This window comes from Apium graveolens, chromosome 1 (genome assembly GCF_009905375.1).
Source record: "Apium graveolens cultivar Ventura chromosome 1, ASM990537v1, whole genome shotgun sequence".
Taxonomy (NCBI): domain Eukaryota; kingdom Viridiplantae; phylum Streptophyta; class Magnoliopsida; order Apiales; family Apiaceae; genus Apium; species Apium graveolens.
The window spans coordinates 7,702,367-7,718,531 of record NC_133647.1 but is presented as its reverse complement, the minus strand read 5'-3'; the positions used below and the strand labels follow the sequence as shown (position 1 = coordinate 7,718,531).

General features: G+C 32.3%; 1 protein-coding gene across 1 annotated transcript; it reads left to right on the top strand.

The window, feature by feature from the left end:
- Positions 1-1,764: 1,764 nt before the first annotated feature.
- On the top strand, positions 1,765-10,950 carry LOC141660392 (elongation factor G-1, mitochondrial-like). The gene is made up of 20 exons (XM_074467378.1): positions 1,765-2,231; positions 3,438-3,659; positions 4,673-4,794; positions 4,881-5,031; positions 5,222-5,293; positions 5,850-5,945; positions 6,041-6,129; positions 6,254-6,320; positions 6,793-6,831; positions 7,081-7,141; positions 7,589-7,698; positions 7,776-7,850; positions 7,934-8,002; positions 8,150-8,271; positions 8,819-8,944; positions 9,479-9,599; positions 9,715-9,815; positions 9,907-9,967; positions 10,421-10,474; positions 10,578-10,950. The coding sequence occupies exons 1-20, from the start codon at positions 1,860-1,862 to the stop codon at positions 10,680-10,682; spliced, it is 2,235 nt and encodes a 744-aa protein (XP_074323479.1). The 5' UTR covers positions 1,765-1,859; the 3' UTR covers positions 10,683-10,950.
- Positions 10,951-16,165: the final 5,215 nt, after the last annotated feature.

The window sequence follows — 16,165 nt, the reverse complement described above, 5'->3', positions numbered from 1 at the left end:
TTAGGATTAACATCAAGAACATAATTAAATTAAGCTCTAAAATCCTAATTTTCTAACACTTCTAACAGAGTAATTGCCATCACTGGTATAGTGCCAGAGCCATGAATCTGCGTGATCAAAATAGCTAATAGGAATTGTTAGGATAAGTTGTGAATCCAGGTTCAAAAAGCATTATTGAATTAGCTTTCTATTCCAGTTGCCTGGTTGTTGGATCAAATCAGAGACTTTCATATCATCATTTAACCCCAGAGTAATCGATAGAAAGGATGGTTATCGAGGTAACCAAGGGTCTTTTGATGCACTGGTACTCTGTCCATTTCATATGCGCCTTCTTATTCCTTTAATTAACAAGCTTTTACCCCAACAAATGCTTCTCCAAGTAAAGGATGGGCAACTGCCTTCTTTAGATTCTAAAAAACATGAATTTGTAAAGTATCTAGCTTGCAATACCCTTGAAATAAGAGATGATGGGTTTATTAGTATTCTCCAAACTTGATTAGCCAACGATTGATTAAGTTGCGTGAATTGTCCAAATCCCAATCCTCCTTCACTTTTCGGTATACTCATCTTCTTCCATATTTTTCAATGAATTTTCCGTTTGAGTTGGGAAGATTCCCACCAATAGCGTGCCAGCAATTTCTCTATTTCTTGACATTGTACTTCTGGTATCTTGAAAGAAGATATAAAGTATGTAGGCATGGATTGGATTACGACTTTCAAGAGAATTTCCTTGCCTCCTTGTGAGAATAGATTGAAGCTCCATAAGTGGAATTGTACCCATATCTTATCCTTTACCGAACTAAACAAGGCCTTTTTATTTGAGCCTCCCAGTTTCAACATCACTAGTCATTTGCATACATATAATACTATTATAACTCTTTCAAATATGTTATACCGAGCAATCAGAGTATAGAGAGAATATATTTTGGATTGATTCTAGTGATCTCGTAGTTGTCTTGCAAAAGAGCAAGCTGTCATCAGCGAAAAATAAATGACTTATGGGAGGCGCAGTTCTTGCAATTTTTAGTCCCACAATATCTCCTTTATATTCCGTTTATCTTAATAAGGATGAGAACCCTTCCGCACATATGAGAAATAAGTATGGTGAGAGGGGATTTTCTTGTCGTAGTCCTCTTGTTGGATAACTTCTCCAAAAGTACAACCATTAATTTGAAAAGAATACCTCACCAAAGTTACACATCTCATAATTTTATCTACCCAATTTTGTGAAAACCCTATCTTTAACATCCTTTCAACAAAAATCCATTTCACTCTATCGTAAACTTTACTATCCAATTTCATTGCTGCATAACATCATTTTCCCTCTTTTATCAACCTCAGATGATGCAAACATTCATAGACAATCAACACATTGTCTATGTTATAAGTCTTCTGGACACATATCCAATGATGCAAATAAATTATATTATTATTTAATACATGTTAGTGGGATTTGAATCCAATACATTATTCAAAATAATTATAAAATTAAATGTTACGATTCCAAATTATGCATTTACTAACCGCACTATCTTTTTTGAGCAGTCTCCAAAATTATAGTTAACTTTGTCCTAAAGATCAGTGATAAAAAACACGGGTTTATCAACCAGATGCAAACCATTCACAATTCACACGAAATGCTTGAAAAATAAATTATCCTATTTTTAATTTTTTAATCTAAAATATAATATTATTTAAATAAAAATATTAATACTAATATTTAAGTATTTAAAACACCCTACTATTTAAGCCGCTATTTTATTCCATCAAAGTCAAATCCAGACCATTTTTGGGGGTTTAGGGTTTAACAAAACCCTCTACATTTCACGCACACCTATACACACACTATACTTACAACCATGCTCCGATCTACACGAAACTCCACAACGCGCCTCCTCTACACTTTCTCTTCATGTCGATCTCCGATCACATCGCTGCTGCATCTCCGCCACTTCGCCGCAGCTCCGGCGGCGAAGGTGAAAGAAGAGAAGGATCCGTGGTGGAAAGAGTCGATGGATAGGCTTCGAAACATCGGGATTTCTGCGCATATTGATTCGGGGAAGACGACGCTTACGGAGAGGATATTGTTTTATACGGGAAGGATTCATGAGATTCATGAAGTGAGAGGGAAGGATGGAGTGGGAGCGAAGATGGATTCGATGGACTTGGAACGGGAGAAAGGGATCACGATTCAGTCCGCGGCTACGTATTGTACTTGGAAGGATTATCAGGTCGAATTTCGTGTGTTGGTTGTTTTCGAGTTTTGTAATTTAGTTTGAGTGTTTGATTAATTGCATTTTTGGGTAATTGTTGCGATTGGATGACAATGTGCTTAAATTGATAATGTAGGTCACGTAAAAGTTAATGTAGTGTTAAATTACCAGGTTCATTTGCGTGTGGCAGAGTAGGAAATGAAGTGATATAACATTTTGGTGGAATATATTAGGCATTGGAAATGAATGGGAATGCTACGGAATGATAGTGTTTGGTAATGAATATTTATGTTTATTTGGATAAATAGGTTGGAGTGAGATTTTTTAGGTAAACAAGAGAAATTTAGAACTTTAAAGGGGACATTGGGATTAGAATAGTTACATACAGTTATTGCAGAGGTAACCAAATTGAATTCGATATTGAATTTTGCATCAGGTTTCTGTTTGGATAATAGCAGAGCTTATAAACTAAGTGGGAAAGTAGAACTATGCTTTTGTTAGGCAAGTTAAAACTGCATAACCATAACTGATAATCTGTACAGTAATAACTTTAGTGACCGGTAGATTTTAGATCAAGTAAAGATGGGTCGTAAAAGGTGGGAAATTGGAATTACGGAGACAGTAATAAGTATTGACCAAGAAAGATATCGAGCCAAAGATGGCCTGATATTGAGTATATTTTCTTGTTTATTATTAACAATAAGTGTAGGAAATTATATAGAAATGCTTGCTGTTGTTTCGTGCTGGAATGGATCAAAGCGTGCTGGAATGGATCAAAGCAAGTCTCAAAGGTTGCATCATAAATAGATATATGTTTAAATTAGTTGAGTTTGCTTGATGCTGAAATCTACTAGATTGTGCACATTAAAAATTAGTAATGCCACTTTTCTAATAAAAAATATTTAGACTTAGAGAAACTCATATACGTTGATAAATCTTTGGCGTTGTTTATCCGGAGAAGTAATCGATTACTACTATTGCTTTGTCTGGTCATGGAGAAGGTTTATACGTTGAAAATTGTGAATAGGGTCACATAGATCCAGTTAGTTTAGGCAGTGTTTTGGTATTGTTCATTGGAGTGAGCCATCTTGTGCAGATAGATACAAATTTTATTTCCACTTCAAATGCTTGAATAATGCTCATGATACAGGTTAGAATGATATAACAAATTGCTAAGTACATTCTTAGTCAGATGTAGTTAAGTTGTTCTTTCTGTTGGGGCAGGTGAATATAATTGACACTCCTGGTCACGTTGATTTTACAATTGAGGTTGAGAGAGCATTGCGCGTTCTTGATGGAGCCATTCTTGTTCTTTGTAGTGTTGGAGGTGTGCAGAGTCAGTCAATTACTGTTGATAGACAAATGAGAAGATATGATGTGCCAAGGCTTGCTTTTATTAATAAACTTGATAGGATGGGGGCAGATCCGTGGAAGGTTCTCGGCCAGGTCTGTCGGATGACCGTGTCAGATTTTTTTTCTTCATGAAGTGTTTTTCTGTGTGATAATGACTTATATTTATGTATATCTAAATATTAATTTAGAGTTGCAACTTTAGATTACTTGTAATCATCACTACATATTCACATTCCGGAGAAGTATAGAATAAACTTTCAGGATGCTTAGGCTACTATAACCAAGTGTCTTGTCTGGTTTTCTACATTGAACCTAATGTTTTTAAATACATAGTATTTTGTAGAATAGGTTTCATGCCAAAAGAATGCATCACAAAATGAGATTGCATTGTAGCATTTCCATTAATGCATGTACCAATTACCTCTATCAGGTTTTATGTTTATTTTTCATTATTATAATTGTTTTATAATTTTTTTAATATCTGTTGGAATATATTAACTTTAGTGTCACTTTACCTGGTTCAATATGAGTGTTCAAAACAAAGACAAGGATAGGATCATATGTCTTCAATAGTTTAACAAGAACCAACAAGTGTTGTGGCACTCAATCCCTAAGTTCAAATAACTGAGGGGATGGTTACGAGAGTTTTTACTTCATGGTGCCAGTATTCATTTGATTGCCAGTTTTAATTTTATTAATAGTAATTTACTATAAATGGATGCTTTATGTTTAAAAAAAAATCCATATTTTTTATCCTTAAAGTCTTTTCTATGATTGTCATTATTTCCCGTGCATTTGTTCCACTTCACTTGTAAATTTATCACTTCAGGGGCTTTACCGGATTCAGTTATAAAGAAACAAAATCAAACATGTGAATTTTCTTTTCTTGTCATTTAATAGTAGGATGTTGAATTTGCAACCCAATATGATATAGTCATACTGGCCGAAAGAAATTTGGAAATTACAGTAACGAATATCTGAAATGATAAAGTTCTCTACATTTGACAACAAACTTGAGAAGTTTTAAATTTCGGATATTTATATATGTGATAAGTAAATCATAATGACATGTTGATTACTTCTGCCCCTCTCATTTCTTCTTCTAGGCAAGATCCAAGCTTCGCCATCACAGTGCGGCAGTGCAGGTTCCAATTGGATTGGAAGAAGAACTTAAGGGTCTAGTGGATCTTGTGCAGATGAAGGCTTATTATTTTACCGGCTCGAGCGGGTCTGTTTCATAATTTTTGAGAAGGCAATCTTTATGTTTTTCTTCCGTATATGTGTACATACTTACTTTTGTAATGTTCACCACAGTGAAACTATTACAACTGAAGAAATACCAGGTGATCTGGAAGAAATGGTGTCAGAAAAAAGGCGTGAACTAATCGAAGCGGTTTCTGAGGTTGATGATAAGCTTGCTGAATCCTTCTTAAGTGATGAGCCTATATCGCCCACAGAACTTGAGGTGCTTGATGCAAATTAGGTTTTTTTTACGTTATACGCAATGTCTAATGTTTAGTCATTTTTTTTACAGATATGATTTGTACAATCTGAATGTTTTTGTATTACTTGATGCATTCTTACCTAGACCAAGCAAATACCTACGTGCAGCCTGCACCTCTTAAATGATTGTTTTCTTTGTTCACCTTTGTCAGGAGGCAATTCGAAGGGCAACTGTTGCACGAAAATTTATTCCTGTATTTATGGGTAGTGCTTTCAAGAATAAGGTATTTTGAACGTGTATAATTTTGTTTATGATGATTATAGTGTTAATATTAAAACCATTGTTGATTAACTTACTCAGGTTAGAAACAAAGTGTTTGCAAGATCCCCATGAACACTTATTTCAGTTAAGGAGATTTTGAAATTAAGTTTCGCTGATGGAAAGTATTAAACACTGTTCTAGTAACGCCATTTGTAGAAGTTTATAGGTCAGATAGTACTAAAGTAGTATATTAACTAGATGGCATGGACACCAATTTTATCATTTAATTTGTATAAAATACCTGCCTTGTTTAGTGGAATTGCAATGCATTTGACTGACACTACCGAGATCCCTTTTACCTTCTTTTCATCTATGAAATTCAAATTAAATATATATTCCGAGTGATTTCATTGTTTTCCTGAAACAATAATTACCATGAAAATTTAATGGGTGTGAGTGTGAGAAGATATAAATTGCTGAATATCTCAATTTATAATGAAATGGTTTTTTGGTGATATTTATATAGAATTGACCTGTTTTTGCGACTTAAAACTGTTCCTGGCTTCCTGCTGTTACAGGGCGTCCAACCACTTCTTGATGGCGTTCTTAGTTATTTGCCATGTCCAACTGAAGTTTGTAATTATGCTCTTGATCAAACCAATAATGAAGTGAAGGTATTTAAATGAGTAATTTCTTCGAATCATCTGATAATGATAGTATTTAAGTGATCTCCATGAGGCTAGATTTCACCTTATAAAACTTCTATTAGGTTGCGCTATCTGGAACCCCAGTTGGACCTCTTGTGGCTCTGGCTTTTAAATTAGAGGAAGGGCGTTTTGGGCAGTTGACATATTTAAGGTACTAATTGGCGTTTTCTCCAGTTTTGCAATTTTTTTATATAGTTTTCCTGCATTAAGTTAGTGCTGATTACTGTACCCTGTTTTGAGGATCTATGCTAACTTAAGTTATCTTGTTAATGAAGAATCTATGAAGGTGTCCTTAAAAAGGGTGATTTTGTTGTCAACGTAAATACAGGGAAGAAGATCAAAGTGAGTTTAACTTTTATAGTCCATTCTATATTGTTTAAGCTATACCTGCTTGATGTGGCTGCCGTTGCTTTGCATATACAAGAAGCATAGATTGTGAAGGCAGCTTTTTTCTTGCAAAACATTATCTGAGTCCTCAAATTGTTACATTTTGATCTTTTGCAGCTTTTCTTATTAGTTTATGTCGTATATACAATTACACTTTCTTTTTTGCATTAAGTTTATGCAAATTGTAAAAGCTACTAGTCTCAGTAAGTGTAGATGTTTAGGATACACACTCTTTTATTTATAGACACATGCCATCTTTTTTTATTTCAAGAAAGATAGCTACTTTGAATTTTGATATGTTTCATCTTTTGGATGTGGGTAATCTTTTCTTTTAAATATGCTGGTCTAGTAATGTCTGATATGTTAAGCTTTAAGAAAATACTCTATTAAGATCACTTATCCTAATTTTTCTTCAATGTCTCTCTAGGTTCCTCGTTTGGTTCGGATGCACTCAAATGAGATGGAGGTTAGTTATCAAGATAAAATACCACAATTTCCATTGACAATTAGATTCTTTATTTTTAAGTGCTGTAACTTCTTTGATCACTCGCAAATCAAGGGAAATATTGGCAGACCTTGTAGAGTGCACCTCTATCTGCTTCATCTTTATAAAATTTTAAATGTTGATCTTTAAATTTGCGGACTTAGTACTCGAAACCTCACCAGCTTATCTTCCTTTACTTGTGCACATATTCATCCCATATCTTTCCAACAGGATATTCAAGAGGCACATGCTGGTCAGATTGTAGCTGTATTTGGCATAGATTGCGCTTCAGGTATTTCTCAATAACAGCTCGTTAAGTCAATTATTATAAAAGTGGAATGACTGTAAAGTGAATGCATGTAGGCTAACATAAAGAGGATGTACATCACATTCCAATAAGTTGTAAACCTTCTCAAAAAATTAACATCTAAAACTCAAATTTCCTGTATTTGTTGCTCATGAGCTCATTATCTATGTTACTCCTACTCTTTATTTCACCTTTAGTATTCCTGTCGGAAATTCGATACTCAGACTGTCAGACATCGGTATGAACACTCAAATACTTATTTTAGGCCAAAATTTTGGAATATTTTTATAATGTTGCTGAGTGTCCAGACTTTGAGACGTGGACATGTATCAAAGCAGGATATTTCCAGCTGAGTCCGGATAACAAAGCTCATTGTAATTTGTGCAACTCCCTCTTATGTGGTTAATTATGTTCTTTTTTTGGTACTTTCAGGAGATACTTTTACTGATGGAAAAGTCAAATACACTATGACATCTATGAATGTCCCTGAACCAGTGATGTCATTAGCTGTTTCTCCTGTTTCCAAAGATTCTGGAGGGCAGGTGAGTAGTTTCAGCAGTAATGTATACCTAATGATTGAATTATTTATGGGAAATGATAATTTTATAATTGTGGACAGTTCTCCAAAGCTTTAAATCGCTTCCAGAGAGAGGATCCTACATTCCGTGTTGGTTTAGATGCTGAGAGTGGTCAGGTACTGTTTTGTAACTTAAGTTTCTCAAATATGATTATTTTCAGGTTTTAATTCATTTGACAGGATAACGTGTTAATTAACAGACAATAATTTCTGGCATGGGAGAGCTACATTTGGATATATATGTTGAGCGCATTAGAAGGGAGTACAGGGTACTGGCCTTCGTTTCTTATTATCAATTATATCTTGATATTTCTGCTGGTTTGTGTATTGTCTATTACGGTACAATTTTTATGGAAAAAACTATCTTTACATAAAAAGTCCTCATCACATTGATTTTTTTAATTTGCTTGTATAAGGTCGATGCTACAGTTGGGAGACCTCGTGTAAACTTCCGAGAGACAATTACTCAACGCACCGAATTCGATTACTTACATAAGAAGCAAACCGGAGGGCAGGGGCAGTATGGAAGAGTATGCGGGTGTGTGTAGATTTTACAGCATTTGTTGGCGGATTATGTTGCTTGTAGTGTACTAAACAATTAATTGCTGGTATTAACAAAAATAGTACGTCTATAGACTTAACAATGTTATTTATTATTTAGCAAAAAAAAAAAAAAAAACAATGTTATTTATTGTTGATAGCAATTCTGCAAGGTAAATGTTGGCATTTGTTAATTATCTGAAGTTTTTTTTTGCGTGAGCATCACATTGTACACGCATACGTCATGCCACAACAATGTTTTAATAAAATTTAGCATGGGTCTCTAATTTGTATGCTGTTGGAAATTTTCCATCTGATGTTGATATAATTCATGAAGATCTGTTGCTTGTGGGTAAATTTCCTTTATCAATATGCAAGTACATTAGTAAACACATTACATGTTTTATAATCTTCTAGGCCTGGAGCTCAGAGCTCAGTACATATGTCCGCTTATCTTTTTGTATCTTAAAAAATAATGGTTCGTGTATCTACTGTAACTAATGCTCTTAAAATTTTATTGAAACCTTTTTACTTTTCACTTGCAGGTATATAGAACCACTCCCCCCGGGGTCGTCATCTAAGTTTGAATTTGAAAATCAAATTGTCGGGCAAGCTATACCAGCAGGTTTTATCCCAGCAATTGAAAAGGGATTTAGGGAAGCTGCCAATTCGTGAGTATCAAATTATCTCAAGTTCTGTTTGTTGAAATTAAGCATAATGACTGCACTAACCATTCTAATACGCCCTATAGTATTTTGTCCGCATCCAGTTCATGATTTATTTTATAGTTTTTTCCTTTTCGTTACATATTAGAAAGGAAAGATCTAATAGTTTTTTTCTCTTTTACAAAAGTTGGCAGGATTTTTAATAATTATATATATGCCAATATGAATATCAGAGACTAGTCAGTAAAACCTTCATTGAATACTGTCTTTGTATGTGAATGCAGAATGCATGCATATTTACACCTTTCATCCTCAATAGTCAGCCACATATCATTTTGTTAGATTATTTACATTTTTGAGAATTTTTCAAGAATATGCATCCTTCATTTTCTTATTTCCATATGGGATACGTCTTATATGAATAAATAACGGGTTACCTGATTTCCTCTGGGACTCACTAAATTGCCGACGTTTAAACTTCCTTAAGGCTACTTTGCATTATTCGATTATTGTTTCTAATTGGATATTTTGTGTTGGCAGCGGTTCATTAATAGGCCACCCAGTTGAAAATATCCTTGTTGCCTTAACCGATGGCGCAGCCCACACTGTGGATTCTAGTGAACTTGCATTCAAGTTAGCTGCAATATATGCCTTTAGACAGGTCTTCCTCCATTCATTTAAGTGGTTTTTTTTGTATTTCATATCATTCGCTTTACAATTTTTAAATATTAATTCGTATGTTCCATGAATGTTCATGTTTCCAACTTTATGAACAGTGCTATACCGCTGCCAGACCTGTTATATTGGAACCTGTAATGTTGGTAGAATTGAAAGTACCCACAGAATATCAGGGGACTGTTACTGGTGATTTGAACAAGTGAGTACATGTGTTTCTTCTTGTCTATGAACTATATTCAAAACATTTGTGAATGTCTGCAAGGGAACCATATAATCATGTTTTTCAACAGGAGAAAAGGTTTGATTGTTGGGAATGACCAGGATGGCGACGACTCCATAATTACTGCCAATGTATGTCAATCTTTGTTTTTCCTCCTGTTTCATTGCAACGTTATGGATTAAATAGTACTTGAATATTACTGTGAACAGCATATTGTATCTTTAGTCTCCTATATGAAATATGGTGTTCACATCCTTGAAACTCTCTCAGTTCGACATTATAGATATGTGTTTATTGTATGATTATTCCGAAGTTAGAGTTACATTTGTGTTTCTTAAAGTTTTAAGATGTCACTACTTATACATAAACTCAGATTGGGCACAATAGTTGCTTGTGTTCATAACATGAGCGGTCAATACTTTCTGCAGGTTTTGATCTATTGCTTTTTATCAATTAATCTTGCACACATTCAAGTATTTGAACTACTCAAGCACATTGAAGTACTTGAGAATTCAGATAGAATCAGTAATGTTGATTCAAACAAGTTTAGTTGTGTCTTACAAGGTTATTCATTTTTTACCCAGGTTCCCCTGAACAATATGTTTGGATATTCAACGTCCCTTCGTTCAATGACACAGGTGAAGTAAAGATCCATTTCTGATCATTTTTCCTAGTGAACTTTAATGATGACATGTCTCCCCTGATTCTTAAGTCCTTACTTGAAATAATGAAATTCTGCAGGGCAAGGGCGAGTTTTCGATGGAATACAAGGAACATTCAATAGTTTCTAATGAAGTGCAGACTCAGTTGGTGAATGCATATAAGACCTCAAAAGGATCTGAATAGCTGTAGCATATGTAGCCTTATTGCCCTATAACCTTTTTTAAAAATATATAAAAATCTCATTCTATTTTTCTTTAGTTATTATGGAAACCAAAATTTTGGTTAGTAATTTTTGATAGGCTTTATATAGAACCTAATAGTGCTAGTGAACACTCAATGGGAGTGTTTAAATAATGTACTGAGAAACGCAGAATTGCGTTATTTACAGTAAAATTTTTGTAATTTAAAATTCCACGGGTTCTGATATTTAACTTCAACCCTTTATCTTTAACTGTAAATTATCAAATATCCCATACTATTTAAATATTTACTATTTATTATTTAACTTCAATTCATGGACTGTAAAAATAATAATATAAGCATTTGCTGTAGTCCGTAGCGTAAGCTATTAGCATATATAAGAAAATGTTGAGAAAAATATATCAGATGTTTTCTCAAATTTTGGGAACGAAAATGTAAAATGTTTCTCCCAGTTTTTTTTCTTTATTTAAATTTGCATAATATTTTTTGTTAATAAATTTTTCTAAGCTAACAAATTTGAAATATTAGAAAATGTTATACCCCTCAACAAATGAGGCCTTAGACCTTAGTATTCAAATATCCATATTGTTACTATATAATATTTACGGGCTTAAATCTCGTGTCATGCACGGGTTGCCGTTAATATTTAAAAAAATTATTTATTTCAGTATATTCTAATTTTTAAAATATTTTTTAAAATGTATAATAATTATAGATTTATAATAAAAATAACAGGATAACTTTAGTTGAATAAGTAGATTCAGTCTAATGGTTTAATAATTTAGTAGTTTATCGAATATAAAACACTCTTTATTTATTTATTTATTTATTAATAATAGGATACGTTGTGGTCAGTTTAGTAGTATTAGTAGACTATATCTAGCAGTTTAACAATTAAATAGTTTAAAGCTTTTTGAACTGTTATGGATGGTGAACAAAGTAATCTATCCGTAGAGATAATATGTTTTAACAAAAATAAAAAAACATGCACATGAACACACTACCTTTCAAAACTCACTTAATTTTATATTAAAATCGAGTATGTTTTACTATAAATTTCCGGGTTCTTTGTTGATAAAGAACTTAACTTCTCTCTTTAAAGTTATAAGATTGTCTAGATCTATTTTGTTACAACTAAAACAAATCATCAAGTGTTTACTTTATAGAACAATAAACACTAGTTTTACACAGCATGCAATAGCATGTACTAAACCCTACTTTAATTTAACTAAAACTTTATATTTCTGATTTAGTGTATCTTTGCAAATCGTGCATGTTTGTAACTTTACTTTATTAGTTAATTTTGGCATTTGATCTTGTACTCTTCAAACTGCGTTTTGTAGACTTTTCAAATCAGTGATTGATTTATTTGTTGATTGATTATCTTGGATATTTAACTGATCTGCATTTTGTACTTGAGTTTTACATCGAGATCTGCAGTTTGTTATATAGAGAACTCGACATCTCGATAAGTATAATGGCTTATCGAGATCTCTTATTACTCTAGTTGTTTTGACTTATCGAAGTCTTTGAGTTCTCTACAAGAGAATTAGGCTTGTCGAGGTCTCCGATCTTCATGTCTTCATTTTGACTTATCGATATCTCTAAGTTCTTTACTGAGTAAATGACTTATCGATATCTCCAATCTTCATGTTTTCAATTTGGCTTATCGATATCTCCGAGTTCTCTAGTGAAGAAATGACTTGTCGATATCATCTCTAGTGATATTTTGACTTATCGATATCTCAGAGTTCTCTAGTGAAGAAATGATCACTTGTCGATATCTCCAATCTTCATGTCTTCAATTTGACTTGTCGATATTTATGAGACCTCTCTATATGCTTTTTTTGACTTCTCGATAAGTCATTCTGGAGTTCTTGAATGACTTCTCTATAAGACTTAATATGGGACTTGTATAATTCTTGACTTATAATGTTTTTCTCAAAACAAATTTATTCAACTCCAAACTTTTACACATTGTTTCTGAGGCATGATTTTCATGATCTTCTTCCAGAATTTATTCTTAGACTTGAGACTGTTTACAGAAAAATACTTCAGTCTAATCTATTTACACTTTTACAGACTTAAATGATACAATACAAAATGCAAACTTAATTTGTCAAACAACTTACTTAGGGTTGTCAATTTGACTTAGTCTTGTTATAGTACATGCATATTTTGCACAACAATGTATTTATTTATATTAGTTCTACGCAATTATACTGACTAAGGAATCATCTCTGTTTTCATTTTATTAAAATAGTTTTAAATATTACGAAAATTGAAAAAACCCATAATTATATAAACCCAAACATTCCATACACAGATCTTCAATCAAACTATTAATCTTTCGCCTATTAAGATCGATCTTAGTTAATCCACAATCCTAAGGCTACATTATATCTAACAACAAATTAGGTTTACTTTAATTTTATCTTAACACTGATCAATAATGTAAAAGTTACTTTTAGTTTGAATTTAATTTTAGTTTTAGCATAGGTCAATAATATACATTGTTTTGTTTTAGCCCTAGACCCGTTAGATCAACCATCTAATTATATTTATTTTGTTTTTAATTTTATTTTAGCTTTGGTTAAATATTATTTTGTTTTAAGGCGAATAGATAACACATTTAGTTTTATTTTGATGACACTATAGCGACCAACACATTATGTTGTAGCCTGGTTTGATAATATTATTTTGAGTTAGATCGGTAGTATTTATTATATTGTTTTATCCCGAGGTAGCAAATTTTGGTTTTAGTTTTAGCCTGTTATGTCAACCAAATGCAACTAATTATATTTAGTTTTTTTGTTAAATTTAGCCCGAAATGAATATTATTATGTTTTAGACTAAATTGATTATCAATATAATTTTATTTTAGTCAAATGACATTATATCTGCCAAATAAATTTACTTTCAATTTATTTTGTTTTAACTCGTTTATTTTTTTTGTTTTAGCCTGACATTATATCGACCAAACGAATTTATTTTCAAATTTTTACCAGTCTTTATTATTTTATTTTAATCTGAGGCTACAAATTCAACAAATTGTACGTAATTTGTTTTTATATTTTTATTTAGGATTGGATCAATAGTATAATTTTTTTAATAATAAATATTATTTTGTTTAAATTAAAACCATTAGACATATTACAATTCTCTTTATATTTTTATAATTATATTGTGAATGATAATCTATTTGTGAGAGTGTTTTATTTTAAATATTACTATAATTACGATGACTAGACCGACTACTAACCAAACTTTTATAGATAGACTAGCTTAAATCCCGTGCGATGCACGGGTTCTCGTTAATATTTAATATTTTTATTTATTCCATCATTATAATTTTAAAATATTTATTTAAATATATTATATTAATAAATTTATAAAAAAATAATAGGATAACATGTGGAAGTAACTTAGTAGAATAAGTTCAGTGGATATATAACGCTATTTGTTTCTTTTTTAATAATAGGATACGCTGTGATGGTATTTTAGGAGGATAAGTAGACTATGTGTACAGTATAATTTAATAATTTAGTAGTTTAGCGGATATATAACACTATTTATTTATTTTTTCTAATAACTAAAATTAAAGGATAATCGTTAAATCAAATGATACTTCATTGATATAGTGTAGAAGTGATTCACTTCCCTAAAAAGAATTATAAAAAGGGGGGAAATAATATATGGCAACAGCCAGTTTAAAATAAAAATTGAAATTGGTTCTTTTTTCTTTTTCTTTAAAATCCAATCCAAAAAATAGAGACAGGGGCTGAAACATACAGGTCGTGTGTATCGACGAGAGTAGAGCCATAATTCTGGTAGGGCGGCTCGCTTTACTCTGCTCAAACTCGTTTAAATGAGCTTAACTCAATTTTTTCACTTAAACGAATCTAGTTTGGGCTGAGATTTTGACTCGTTTGATTAAACGAGTCAGCTCGACTCGATTCGAAAAATTAAACCCTGAATACGGATAGAGGTTTAGGCTCCGTTTGGGAGTGCTGTTAAAAATTGTTGTATTGTGAAAAAAATGTTAGTGAAAAAAGTGCTGTCAGGAAAATTAAATGACCACTTGGTAATTTTTTTTTTAAAAATTTATGCATGTTTTGAGATATAATATATAAAAATAATGTTTTTGAGAAGGTGTGATGGTGAAACTGATAGTTATTTCCTGCAAAAGCTGAAAACAACTTTTTCCAAAAGTATGGGGCGACATTCTTTTGCTAACAAGAGCTTTTAAATCAAAAGTGCATCTCAAAATAACAGGTTTTAGAATTTACCAAACGCATTTCTTATAGCTTTTCGCTGAAAAGCCGATATAACTATCTGCAACAGAAATAACAAACCGGCCATTAATCCCGATCAAGTATAAAATTAAACCAATTGACTCGCTCAACTCATCAAATATTAGATCATTTAGCTAAATAGCTCAGCTCGACTCCTAAATCAAACAAGTTGAGTTCAAATAAAATTTTGGCTCGATCAAATTAAATGAGAGAGCTCGCGAGTAGGCCTGTCAATTGAGCGAAAATCCGATCCGACCCGATCCGAGGCCATTTTAGTGAATATGGATCGACTTATTAAAAATCCGATCCGAGATCAGATCCGATAAGAAAAATCCGATTATAAATGGAGCAGATATGGATTTAGGTCGATCCGATCCGTTAATAACCCAGTCTGGTTTATATATATAATGTAATAAAAAATATATTTTTTAATAATTCTAATTTTAAACATATTATCTTCGAGTGAAGTCCCATTATCTATATTTTGTTTAGTTCAGTCTCTGTAGTCTAGTCCATTTCTATAACTCTAATTTTTTGTCTTTTAAAGTCGCATAACCCAAGTCTCAATTAATATAACACTTTTATTTCTTAGTCAAGTACCGTTATTCTCGAGTCAAGTCTCATTATCCTCGAGTCAAGTCTCATTATCTATATTTTGTTCGGTTCGATCTCCATAGTCTAGTCCATTTCTACAACCCTAGTTCTTTTATCTTTTAGAGCCGCATAACCAAACTCTCAATTCATATAAAACTTTCATTTTGCAGCATTAATTTTTTTCATTGTTAGAATTAAGATTCAGTTTATGGGGGTAGTATGGGATCCGTGGTTGGGGAGAAAATAACCCGTTTGATTGAGTAACCCAATAGTATGTTTGTTTCAAAAAGCGAATTTTAGTTCGTAATTTATCTTTGGACTTCGTTAATTCTACTTTTATTTTAATATTTTTCGAAATTGTCAATTTTAAAAAGATTTTGTAATAATTGAAGTTAAAAAATAAATATACATAAATGAAGCGGATATCCAATCCGAAATCCGTGATCCGAACGGATCCAGATATAGATCGGCCTATAAAACATCCGGAGCCGATCCGATCCGAATCCAAAAAAATAAATGAATATGAATATGAATTTAGGTCGATCCAATCCAAACCCGATCTATTGACGACCTACT

Coding starts and splice junctions, on each gene's coding strand:
- LOC141660392 (XM_074467378.1), top strand. CDS start 1,860: ATGCTCCGATCTACACGAAACTCCACAACGCGCCTCCTCTACACTTTC. Junction 7,699..7,775: donor CCAAAGATTCTGGAGGGCAG/GTGAGTAGTTTC, acceptor AATTGTGGACAG/TTCTCCAAAGCTTTAAATCG. Junction 9,968..10,420: donor ACTCCATAATTACTGCCAAT/GTATGTCAATCT, acceptor TTTTTTACCCAG/GTTCCCCTGAACAATATGTT.